Source organism: Platichthys flesus, chromosome 6 (assembly GCF_949316205.1).
Source record: "Platichthys flesus chromosome 6, fPlaFle2.1, whole genome shotgun sequence".
In the NCBI taxonomy this organism is placed as follows: Eukaryota; Metazoa; Chordata; class Actinopteri; order Pleuronectiformes; family Pleuronectidae; genus Platichthys; species Platichthys flesus.
Window position 1 is genome coordinate 18,643,705 of NC_084950.1, and position 13,165 is coordinate 18,656,869.

The 13,165-nt window shown below is 41.0% G+C and overlaps 1 protein-coding gene across 2 annotated transcripts in view; it reads right to left on the reverse strand.

The window, feature by feature from the left end:
- Positions 1-4,819: 4,819 nt before the first annotated feature.
- Positions 4,820-13,165, reverse strand: part of wnt7bb (wingless-type MMTV integration site family, member 7Bb) — a 31,323-nt gene continuing 22,977 nt past the window's right edge. For both annotated transcript variants that reach the window (XM_062389970.1, XM_062389969.1), the window contains exons 3-4: positions 11,347-11,618; positions 4,820-8,199 (exon numbers count right to left, since the gene is read on the reverse strand). In XM_062389970.1, coding sequence (XP_062245954.1) covers positions 7,720-8,199; positions 11,347-11,618 — 752 coding nt within the window. In that variant the 3' untranslated portion in view covers positions 4,820-7,719. The remainder of the gene's footprint in view (positions 8,200-11,346; positions 11,619-13,165) is intronic.

Genomic DNA, 13,165 nt, shown 5'->3' on the forward strand with positions numbered 1-13,165 from the left:
ACGCATTGAGTTGGACATAGCAGAAAAAGCTTTCAAATGTTGTAAGAAATTTTCCTTGAACAACAGGACCCAGTGTTGCCCGCAGCGTACTCAGCTAAAGGCTGAGCTGGAGCTGTTTGTATGTTGTTCCGGTGACCTTCCATCCATATGGAAAACTAAAGGATTCAGCACAACTTTCCATGTGTGTGACCCACATCATGGAACCTCTTCACCTCCACCACGGCTCTTTCCACAGGCTAGACAGGGAAGGATGATACACTGGCACTGAATCTCACTCATGGCAATGGCTGTGTACTGGGGTCGGCTATTCCTGGACTATGCTCTGGAACTAACTTTAAAGGGTTTAGTGGAGCAAAGGAGTAATTGACTTGTTGCTGATGATTTGCAGAAGCAAACTATTGAAAAAGCTCCATCAGAGCTTGTCAGTGAGCTAAGAGGTGAAGTGAAGTCACTTGTGCTGATCAAAACAGATAGTTTGAGGCTGTTGACAACATTTGTACGTTAGCAAAATATTAAAAAGGCCAAGATTTTCCAAATGGCAGCTGCGCAGTGTCAGGTTCTGTGGTTTCAGCTGTGTAGGGTATTTATGTTGTTCTATCAGAGCAGATCATTTAGAGCACAGCATTTGGAGCCTCTCTGAGTTTCTATGGTTTGGACTGAGTTGATTTTTTGCTAGATTAGTTCAGTTTATTTCAGCATTAAACTGAAATGCCAAATATCGGATAAGATTAACCATGGTTAAAAAATTGCTGAGCCATTAACTGTTTAAAACCTAGGTGGAGATACTGTCCCCCAGTATGCGTTAAAAGCAACCGGCGACGGAAAATGTATTTATATAATATCTTTTTTTATGTGATCATCGCTGTGGAAATTGTAATTTGCTTGTTCCGGAATATTTGAACGTGTGCTTCATTTCACAGAGGGGGGGGCTGTTAAGGGCTGTTAAGGGTCACGTAGTTTTTCACTAGGTGGAGTCTGCTTTTAGAACCCCAACCTCAATTCATGAAAACAAAACTTGAGGAGAAAAATAACCTCAAGGAGAAGCCGTGGCCTAGCCAACCACTGGACACTGAGCAGCACAAAAGCGCGTGTGGGCTGTCCTCGAACTCCCTCCACCAAATGTCTCCACGTAGAAACCCACTTCCCATTAGGAGTGTGTCTCTCGCACATATAAGTGGCAAGCAGACAAAAACAAGAGGGGAGGTGAGCGGGCAGAAACATGCTCTTTAAATCTGCAGTGATCTTTGCAAATGACCTGAACACAGACACAAACATGGCAGAGCCCGGGGTTAGACCCATCCCATCGTATGAGACTGCTGATGCTGTCCTTACTGAGGCTGTGAGGCCTGAGGGCGTCACCGCATAAGTATTAACCTCGGCCATATTTTACAAGCACCGCTTACTACCCTAGTCCAACATAAACAGGTGTGCTTGCCAAATTGGGCGTCATTACTTCCCAGGCTAATGTCTTGTCTGCTTATATATACTTTTACTTAGCTATCTGTGAATCTAAACATAAGATCCCGGTAGCAGACATAGTTGAACCTGTTCAGTCAGCCGTGAATGGACAATAGAGATTACTTTAGTCTGTATGTATTGTCGGATGTTTGGTTCACTTTTTTTATTTAATCTAAACGCAGAAGATTTTCTCATTTTTAGTTTGATGCTTGATTTTATTGTGCTCTGCTTGTTGTTTTGTTGCAACACTGAAGATATTCTGAAATAGGCCTCCCACACTTTCTCTGTGTGTGCAGAAGAAACAAACCCACTTTGGCAAAGAAAAACAAACCCACACACGCAACAGAAAGAGCGACCCATGCTGGCACATTATTTGGACAATACAGTCGGGGACGGATGGAGGCAGTCAGGTAGTGTTCAGAGTCCTCAGTCTGGGGTCCTGATGATCCCCACTTTGCCTTGTGGTATATGATGTCACACAGGGCTCTGCCTTTGAATGGCCATGTGTTCCTCACCACTAATATCAAGCAGATGATGAGAAACCTCCAAATGATGGTCTTTCACTAAGACAAGCAGTCAAAACAAAGTTAAAGGAACACAGAGAAACACCACTCCAAGCGATTGCTTGAAAAAATAAAAGTCTATAGGTTTTTAATTGCTGCAGGCTGTGTTGCGGCCAGTGTTAAACTGTGCTGTGTGCTCTTCTGCTTTGTTGAGAATAGTAACCTTTTAAACTTGCACTTTAACGACAAAAATACATTACAGTCCACAAGGGTTGCTAAGAGGTGTTTTCAGCACAGTAGTACTTCCATGTTTTTGTATCACCTTAACCAAAGCCTTCACATCCTGGAATAACAAACACGATTTAAAGGATTGCTCCGGTGTAATCCGTCATCCATGGGACTGTTAAACATCCCCTTTCCTCAGCTGAGGGGGAGTCGGTAATTGAAGTGTGGTGTCTGGAAGACACCAATCCTTTTCTTCTCACTTGGTATCTGGATAATCTCGAGCATCAGCTCAGATGACCTCTGACACCTAGATTTTTAATTTCAACCCTTCATTTGGTTATTTTTCTTTTTTGCCATCCTTGATCCGCCCCCTTGCAGATGGGTCTTATCTTTGAAAGGCCAAGCTTTATCTCACTTGGCCAAAGTTACAAATTACAGGAGGAGGCAGAATGCTGGAGCTAATTCAAAGGAATTTTGGAGGGCATTCGTCACCTCACTAAACCAAAAAGACCCATTTTGATAAAAAACAACATTTTTTACCATTTAGATTAATGTCCTTTTTAAGATTGTAAAGAAATTTCCTATAAAAAATTCTGTATGTCTTAATGTAACGTGTACTCTATTATCTAGACAGCCATTACAACACATGGTTTAAGGTTAAGGTTAGCTTTATCAGTGATTTCAGTGGTCATGTTACCTTGCAGCTGTCTTTTAGGCCACTGAATTGAAAAAGTGGTCACTTTGATGCCAGTGTGAATTAGACCAGAAGCACGAGCTTTGCAGAATATATCCCATTGAGCTAATGCCACCCAAACAATAGCTGCTTTCGAAGAAGGGACACACAGCAGACTCTGTTTTTTTATATCATATTTTTAATGACAAAATATTTGTCAGAAACAAATGGAATTTATTTTTCTCAACCCAGGGCATAGTACGGGAAGCTTGTGAGGTTCCGGTCCCCAGGGCTTCAGACAACTAACAAAACACGTTTTATTTCTGCTCTGCTGCCCACCTACAATGCTGTTCACATACAGGAGGACAAGTGAGAACGACAAGCAAATGAATGAAGTAGCATGGCTCCCTTTCACAGAGCCACTTCCAGCTTCCAGAGTGGTTATTTAGGAATAATTTATTTTTCTATGTATTGGACTCTTATATCACTGTCTTAAAAAATACAGATATCTTTCAACTTGTTTGTTTCTTCATTTACTGTGATAAGAAAAACTTTGAATGTCAGAAAGATTCAAATTTATAAATGAACGATGCTGAAATTATTCCAAACCTGAAAATTATTTTACCATATTTGCGGACAGTCCCTAACTCGCCTCGACAGTTGCTGTTACTGACATGGTGGATTCACTCCTTCTCCAAACCACCCTCTATTAGCTCCTCTTTTAAATAACCATTCTTTTCACTTGCAGTTTCCGGCTACGCATGCACCTCCTTGTTTCGTTGAGCCATCCCATCCATCTCAAAAACACCCTCACAAAGGAACTACACTCTTGTTTGTGTGTCGAGAAACAAGAGGCACACTGAGCCACTTCCTATTCACGTAGGGTCCTTTGCATGAAGCTTCTCGGACAACACGGGGAGCATGAGAGGCTCAAGCCAGTGATCCCCTCATACTGTGTGTGAATTCTACCGCATCATGCCGTGAGAACACGCTGCTGATATCTGCTGCTCCTGCACAGCAAAGAAAATGCAGAGTGATGTGGTAAAGAAGAACTCTGAGGGTCACAGGTGGCTAAGACCACCAATGTCAGACAGCCCCGATTAAATTTTGGGGAAAGAAGGAAAACATCTATTCATCCTTGAAAAAAAACTTACTCCAACTTGATGCATTATAATTTTTTTGCAGGGTTACTGGGGATTCTTTTTTTTTGGTGGAGAGCAGAGGGGGTCACTGCTTTTTTTATTTTTTTCAGTTTTCCATATTACTTGTTACTCCTTGCTTTTTCCCCTCTCTTTCTGTCCGTCTCTGTCTAATCACGTCTCTTGCTTGACACAGACATGGAGAAGTTCCTTTCCATGCTGGGAGAGATAATTGACTTCTGTTCCGTGCGTGCCACAATCAAGACAGAAGACCACAGCGTATTACGAACATGTGCTGTGTACAAAATAATGTCAAAGTCAGCACACGGCTTGATTTATTTCATTATATATTTTGTAACGATTTATGCTTCATTATGCATCTGCCCGTTACTATATTAAGTGTGGTTGGAATGTTCGAATAACAGACTTCTACATTAAGTTTGGCAACAAATCTGGACACACACTATGACCCTGTTTAATGTGTGTTATGTCCTTTGGAGGGAGAGAATTTATGAAAATAATAGCTTTGGATATTTGTTGGAACAGTCGATACGGGCAACTGAACACTGAGCGGGAACATTCTTGCACCAGCAGGCACTGAGCAATAAAAAGAAGAATGTGGATTTCTTACTGAGGACTCAAGAAAAAGTTTGCCTTTGTGTTTCATTATGTAAATCATCACATGGAAACATATTTGCATCTTTGTCAAAGGAAACATTTTAAATGCCTTCAATTAAAGTTACTTTTATGTATTTGAGAAGAAAATATGGATGTCAGAATGAGGCTATATACTAGGCATGTTATCAATAAGTTATTTTAAGTGAGTACATATGCATTTATTTTTATTCACATGAAATCTGCATCCATTTGAGTAGCCGCTCTAAAATAAGTTACAAATAATGCAAACATAACTACAAACAGCACTAATAATGCTAAGTGCAAGACTAGGCTACATCAGTCTCTTAATAACTAAAATATGTGGTTACTATAAATGTGCAAAAGTTATATTACATTCTAAACCTCTCAATTAATATGTAAACCAAAAAGTAAACTGGCCTATACAGTCTGTAAACCTGACACAACCTCGGAAAATGGGCTATTGTAGATTAAAGCTGGGTAAAAGGCGACAACATGAATATTCGAAAATAAAGTGGTTATAGTGAAGTGTTCCGAAGCACTGCAGATTCTCAGCCAGAGAAGAGAAGTGTCGCTCTATGGTTTATGTCCCTTTCCTCATTCTGCATGAAATACAGAAATAGTTGGACATTTTTCGCCGACAACGTGAGCAGATTGTTACCTCATGTATGTGTGTCACGTTTGCAGCTACAGACAGGCAACGATGAGCTTAGCTTAGCATAGCTTAGCATAAAGACTGGGCACAGGGTGAAGCAACTCGCTTGAATTTCTGTTATCCCCCCTTCAAGCTTATGAGGCTAAAGTACATGCTTTTATAGGGAGTTAAAAATGCTTTTCAACAATTTCTTGGTGCACAACAAGAGAGGACAGAGATCCTCTGGATTATTGTAACAAGCACCAGTGTAACTCTATTTTGTCAGCAAACTTTCACAGCGCCTAACTTTTTTTTTATCATCCGAGTCATTCTTCTTATCAATGATGATAGCATTGTACTTACCAATTTAACAGCTTTACTTATTTGGAGGAGAAAGATGAACAGTAAGTCTATTATCTGTCTGTGAAATCCATCACAGCTGACAAACTGTATGGTCATTTAGGTAATCTGTCTAAACTGTTTCTTGTTTTACATTTGTAACTCCAAAAGTTCATCAAATTTTTTATAAATGGGTTTATCCTCTATTATTGCAACAGAAGAGAGCTGACCTGCAAGCCAGCTCTAGAACCCGTGTGAGAACAAATGAGTGAACCTGCATTTGATTCTGTAGGTGAGGGACATGATTTAAGGGCTTGAAGCCTTCTTATGGTTACAATTTTTTTTTTGACCAATCACGTTTGAGAATGCTTTTGTTGCCTACAGGTTATCAGTCTGTGGAACGCAAATGACGCAGAACACAATAGACGAAAGGCATAATCTATCGGATTTTATAGTCATTTCATTGATACGCAGATAGCTAGTTTAAATATGGAGCAGAAACCTTGAACTCGTGGTAAAAGAAACTAGTCGGATAGTAAACAGTGAATGACAAATGGAGGACAGAGTATTTGCCTGGATATCGACTGTAAACATCAGAAAATTCCAATTATGGGCCGCTGCCCACAGACGCTAATTTGTCATCAGATGAAAGCCACTGGCCTTGTGTAATGTAAAACAGTTAAAAAGGGCTTGACTGGCAGCATATCAGACTAAATATTAATAATAATATCATAATATCTTTCATAGTTTTGGTTAACTCTGCTATTATATGCGTGGGTGTATCGTATTAATCCTCACTCCACTAACCACAGTCTCACAGATGTTTCAAAATGAAGTAACCACTATTTCTTCAGGCAGGTTCAACTTCAGTTGACTTTTTAGCAATGAACTGCCAAATTGAGTCAAATGGGAGTTTATTCATTTCTCATGAGTCGTATCTGAATATCAGTGCAACACTCGACAACACATCCAGCAACATATCAAGTTTCATGGTTAATGATTAGAGGAAGAATCTCTTTAGTTAAATGTGATTTCTTGCTTCTGTCTCTTAACTGAAATTGCAAAAGCGTCCAAACAGATGTTACTGTTTGGAGGAATGAAGTGGAAACAATCTATGCTACAGTAAAATAGAAGCTAGATGATTGAATGTGAAACACACTGTAATGATGTAAATTTTGTCTAAGCACCAGTAGCCATGAAACCCATTTACCTTCTTTCTCTCTCTTTTTTTTTTTTGAAAAGATGGGGTACTTTAGGGATGGGGTGGGGGGCATGTTCTAATAGATACACATCTTCAGTCAGAGTTTCTAAAAAGTATTTTTCTTTACACTTAGTACAAAAAAAGACATCTCTACCCGTTAGTGCTTTGTTTTTAAGATACTATAACATAAATAAACAATTTATTTTCAGTGTTCAGAACATACAGTTCCAGTGTGACTGGAAAACTAACATACTCCACCATATTCCAGTTGGCAGCAGAGGGTCTAACAGAGTTCTCCTCTCAGATTTTGGTACACCTGAACGCACCATGCTTACAAAATGTTCTTCATTTCTGCAAACCTCTAACATTAGCCCCAAACAGTTTAAGGGAAGGGGGGCGATTCATGTCAAGATTCACTTGCTCCCCTTGAGTGACAAAAAAGGACAAGAACCCATACAAGTTTTCAATCAAGACTTGATAAATCTCTCTCAGTCACCCTTCGTCAGCTGCTGTCATTTTGATCTAGTCCCGGGGTACTGCGTTTCCTCTCCGTGCACAAGTCTCTTGAGAAATGAACAGTCACAACTTCCTAGAGTGCAACCGAGGGCCTCATTCAGTACCTGTAGTCCCAACTTCACTGCGGATACATCAGTACGTGAGCATAACCTCTATGTGACAGTAAAGTTCTGGGGTATTACCTAATGATATTTAGCATTTACTTTCTGAGAAGCAATTAGATAAGATTCTGCTGTGCAAAACGATGCCATGAAGAGCTGATAGTGTACCTCTCCATTCCTTTTATTTCAAAATCCCTCACTGGTCCCAGTCACACTTTTATCTCGCTCTACCAGGTCTTCCTCATTCAGCTTGTACTTGGCGCCTCAATTCCTGGCACTGAGTTCCTCGCGTCCTTATTTGCAGGTAAACACCTCCGTCCTCTCACTGCACGTGTTGCACTTGACGAAGCAGCACCATTGGAACTTACAATTGCACTGCCACACTTTGGTGTACTGGTGTGTATTGTAGCCCCGGCCGCAGCACATAAGGTCGCAGCCATCTGTGTGTGGTGAAGTGCGGTTGCACAGGCGTCCCTGCGTGCCCACACTCCCTGTGGACGCATCCTCCTCGCAGTAGTTGGGCGACCTCTCAATGTAGACGAGATCGGTCTCCATTGGCTTGCGGTAGCCCTGAGTCTGCTTCACCTTGAGGTGGGTGGGCTGTCGCAGTCGGCTAGCCCGGACTACCTCCACGTGCACAGCTTCGTTGTACTTGTCCTTGAGTAGGTAGCCAATCTCGCGGAACTTTGGAAGTGTAGTCCAACAGGTTTTGGTGGTGCAGGATCCTGAGACACCGTGGCACTTGCACTCTAGCTTCATCCTTTCTTCTAGAACCTGAGAAACAATAGATAAAACACAACAGCTGTAAAACTGCATTAAATATAGACATGGAATTTAATTCCCAACATTAAATCAATCACAACCATCCTTGACAGAGACAGAACACCAGTTTTCCTCCATTGTACACTACATAGAGGTGTATATATATATATACATTATTTTATATTTCAGAAATCCCCCAAAAAATGGTTACAGGAAGAGGACACAAAATATTGAAAACTTTATTGATGAATCTTTTTTACTGAGATGCTAGCTTTGTTGTGAGTTGCTAGGTGGAAACAAATCTGTAATATTTCTGACACATGTCAAAAATTTATCTGAATTTCTGTATAAAATTTGTGATGACAACAGGGAATTTAGGCTAATACGTGTTTTGCACTGATTTAGAGCAACAGCCTTTTGTGAAGTGGACATATCCAAGCATATCTGAAAATTCGAGTCATGGTTGACGTGATGTTTCATGTCCTGAGGGAAGGACTTACTGGTAATATCCCATCCTGTAATTTAGTCTACCTAAACCACATCAATGACAGGGAAAAGTAAACATGGATCTCATGCAACTATCAATCATCTTGGATCATTTTTAGCCAGATTATTGTCTCATTGAATGTGTTGCACATGCAGCACAACACAAAGACAAACTCGATGAATTGTTTACAGCTGGACAAACATCTTGAGGTTCACTTGAATGCTCAGTCAATATTGGGAAACAATAGAAGAAAGCAACGTTGCCACGTGCACAAACACAGATTTGAATAAATCTGTAACATCTCAAGCTACATCCAACATACAGGTCAGAGTCCTCTTAAAGGCACTAATTATTGCCTCACTTCTTGGTTTTAATTTCTCTTTGAGGTTATCTCCAACATATGGTACGCAGGGAAGAAAATTTTTTTTCTTTGCTGCTGACTCCTCTGGATTTTGGGAAATATTGTGTATCATCATCAGCGTCAAGAATTATTTTACCGGTAGGCCAAAAAAACTCAAATACCTCAAAATAAAAACTGTACCCCTTCACTTTCTGATGAACTCACTGGTCAATGAACAGACCAAAGAGATGGTTGAAGTTTGAATGGGTTGTGTTAACACATTTGTTACAGTCTTGCCATGACCCTTTTAACACAATTGGGAATCCCCCGCTTGGTTGAATGGTGTAATGGGCCTTTGTTGCACAAGATGTTTGGCTGAAAGGCCTTTTCTTGGCACCTTACACATATCATCATTTCTATTTCTATCAGACACTAATTAACTGTGTCCATCAGAGCATCCAGTTGGTTTTTAATTAGTCCAATATGACCAGATTTTCCTTCAACAAACCCACCCAATTCAAGAAGTATGATGCAGATCTCAGAATGATTCACAGGGTGTTTTATATTTGGTTTGGTCACGAAACCAATTGTAATTTTAGTTAAGTTCCAATGACGCTTCGTATCAGTGATTGAAAAACAAAATCTCAGCTGGATCCCATCCGAGACACATGCTCCGCCCTCTTCAGGAGTCATCTTGCTACATTAAACAGCAGCATATTCTAATAATTGAATCACCAGTAAAGGTCCCATTAAAAGGTCCGATTTACAATGGGTCCCTTGTGTGATTATACAGTTGTAATGTCCCTGCAATAAAGACAATATTTATCTGAAAACATTAAAGTTAAAGTTATTTCCTGTCACACAAATGATTAACTCCACTGTACCTGTTTTCAGAGATGGTTACAGTGACGTGCAAAAGTGACCTGTAGCACTTTGCAGGTAACAGTTAGCATCAGGGCACTACTTAAAAGCCGTCAATAATCTAAAACACACACTGTGGTGGATTTAACAATCGTTTTTCATTCCACACTTCTGATTTGTGACAGTTATCCAACCCACCCTAGTGCTAATAGGGTTAAACAAAGAGTATATCTAGTGGCAGCTCAGACCTCTGTGTTCGTAAGAAAATATCTTCCATTCTGAGACAGACCTCCACTTTCCTTCTGTCTCAGCAAAGACATAATCTGATGTTTTGCACATCCTCCTCGAATTCAAGTTTCCGAGCCCCGAGTGAGAGCAGCGACAGTGCCAGCTCTAGCCCTGGCAGTCCAACATGCCAGCATTCAGCGCAGACCCTCTTAGTCTGCTGTGTTAACACCGGCATTGTCGGCCTGCTTTCACACCCTGAATAGACGCACTGTCGTTTGATGCAGTCAAAGTGACATGTTTTGGTATTGTGTGGAGAACTGCAATAATATCCTGTTCCTGACTTTACACTTCATAATTCTATGAAAGGACCTGAGGGGCAATGGCAGTCCATCTGGCAACCATTGGTCAGGCTTCAAGTTCCCAGAAGACACGATAAAGCCTGTTATTAATTAGATCCATTTGTCAACATAACATCATCTCTTCTCTTTTATTCGCCTCTCACAATCTCCTCTTTTTTTTTCTGCACGACTGTTCTAGGATGACTAATAGCAAACAAACATGTCCATAATGAACTTTTCCGACATACCCTCTCAGAAATAAAAGCCTTCGCTCTTAGAATGGAGGTGAATGCCAATAAACGGCTGAAGAATCCAAGCCGCTGAAAGGCTGTCTGTGTGATCAATCAATCAACGGCCAGATCAATCACAGCTCTCTGTCACATGACTGTATGACTTCTAGCACTCTAACTGGGATTGTTTGCTGTTCTGTACTGGAACACATTAGCACACATACATGTGCATCCGTGCACACACACACACACACAAACACGCACACACACACACTCACACACACACACATACACACACACAGACACACACATGACTGGAGACTGACCTAAACTCTAACCATAAAAACAATTTTTGGACTCGCAACCGGCATTTTGACTTGCAACGTTATGTGTCATAAACTTATTTTATGTCATCATTTTTTTATTCTCTTTAAATAATACTAAAATGTTATTACAACCTGGGCCTGATTTTCCTCTTATTTCCATCGCTGAGAAACATTGTTCCAGGGGGACAAAAAATGAACTTGTTGGGTTTAATGAATGTTTTTTGCCATTATATTCATTTGTTAAGTTAAATGGCATTACTACTTAAAGGAATGATAAAAGCTCTATCTGTAGCTCTATTTTCATCACCTCTGGGAAAAACATGGAAAAAAAGCATCTGAGGTTCTTTACCTTCCTCCCCGCCTCATTGTTATGCAGGTTCATGAGGCGGCGTGGGGTCTTTTTAATCTCCCGGGCATCCACGAACCGGCGAGAGAACTCGATGCCGTACTTGATGTCAGCTGAGCAGCCGCCCCACTTCCAGCCCTCCTCCTGGTTGTAATACCCCTGCTTCTCACGGTCGCAGCCGCACTGGCTCAGGTTGCCCTGGCTGCAGGCTGCAGTGATGGCGTGGGCCACCCCTGCCGCTGTGATGGCATAGGTGAACGCTGCTTCCCGGCTGCCTGGAAGAGAAGAAAGAGATCTTTTTAGGAATACTTGGATAAAATGAAATACCATGACCACTTTGTGGGATGACTTCTAGGTGAGTCACATGACACAACACAATACAAAACCCCAGCAGACATTTTGATCACAAGCAAATGTTTAGCACCTGATACAAGGCATTGAGCACAATGTAAATATGTTGTATAACAGGTCAGACAGCCTTTATTGTTATCTATCCTTCGGTAGTTTTGTAAACCTTACACCCTGACATTCCAGTCCCATCATCCAACACCGCAATGTGATCTCGATAAACAGCACAAAAAAATTAAAAGTCCGCTCCCTGATCTTGATAACCTACCAAACATCCCTCCCCCTTTCCCAAACAGCTTCCCTCCTGCACCTTGGTAGAAAAGTGGTCACATTTCCGACCGCAAAGTCCCTGGGCCCAGTCTGTGAGAGAGCAGTGTTGGAATTCCAGTGTGGGGAGAGCTGGTGTAGGTGCTGTCCAAAGTGCTGAATTCCTCTAAGCACCTTGTACTGTTGCCCACAGTGAGCAGCTGGGGTCTGCAGGTCTCACTGCCTCACTCGCGCAGTACACTGCCAAAACAAGAGGCACTCTGGGGAGCCAGAGCCGCATGGCACCAAGACGGCACGTGATAGGATTAGCAGCTAAGGATGTATGTATTACCTGTGGCAGGTTGCATACTCCTGTGTCAAAATTATGTAAATCCAAATTAATGTCCTGTCTGGGCTGTCACCCAATATGATGCCTCAAACTGAAGGATTATATTATTCTCAAAGATACGAAAACATTCTCTAGCTTGGTCTGATGTATGTGAATAAAATGCAAAAAATCAACATTTATGATGACAACTAATCACCATGTACAGTGTAATATTACATGTTCATTCAGTTGCTTAAACCATTTTGCTCATAACAAGGTAAATAAAAGAGTTAGTGTGATGCATTTAAACGCTCTAGCTTGATTTGTTGAGGTACTCAATTTGCATTGAAATAAAACAGAGAAAGGCTGAAACTGTCATCTGACATTCATTATTAATAAATGACTTGAATGATTAATAGGTTTTTGAATTTGTTATTGGTTAATTATCCAAATTATAGGATCACATTAAGGTTCGTTGGAACATTAGAAGGATTAGACTTTACAGGCCTCTCCTGGTCGAAAACAGACCGTGGGTTATTACAACCCTGCTCTCCCTTCAACTGGCAGTAATCTGGAAAAGGGCCGAGCAGCAGAAACAAAGCTAACCACAAAGTGTTTCAGGGGCCTTTCAGCATGCAGAGAGGAATGTTTGTAAGACTTTTGATGTATGTTGTGTAATGTACTCAATTAGTGGAATCTCTCTAGGTGAAATTCTTCTGCCCCTCAGAGAACCAAAAGCTTTTTGTTGATATATGATTCCGTCAATGGCTTTCAAAGAAGTTGCATAACAAACTGCACGTTCTTTCCCTGCAGAGAGGAGAAGATGCAAATGCAAAGAGCGAAGGATCAATAAATCACCCGTGATCAGATATTCCTCCGTCTGATTTACTTAAATATAAC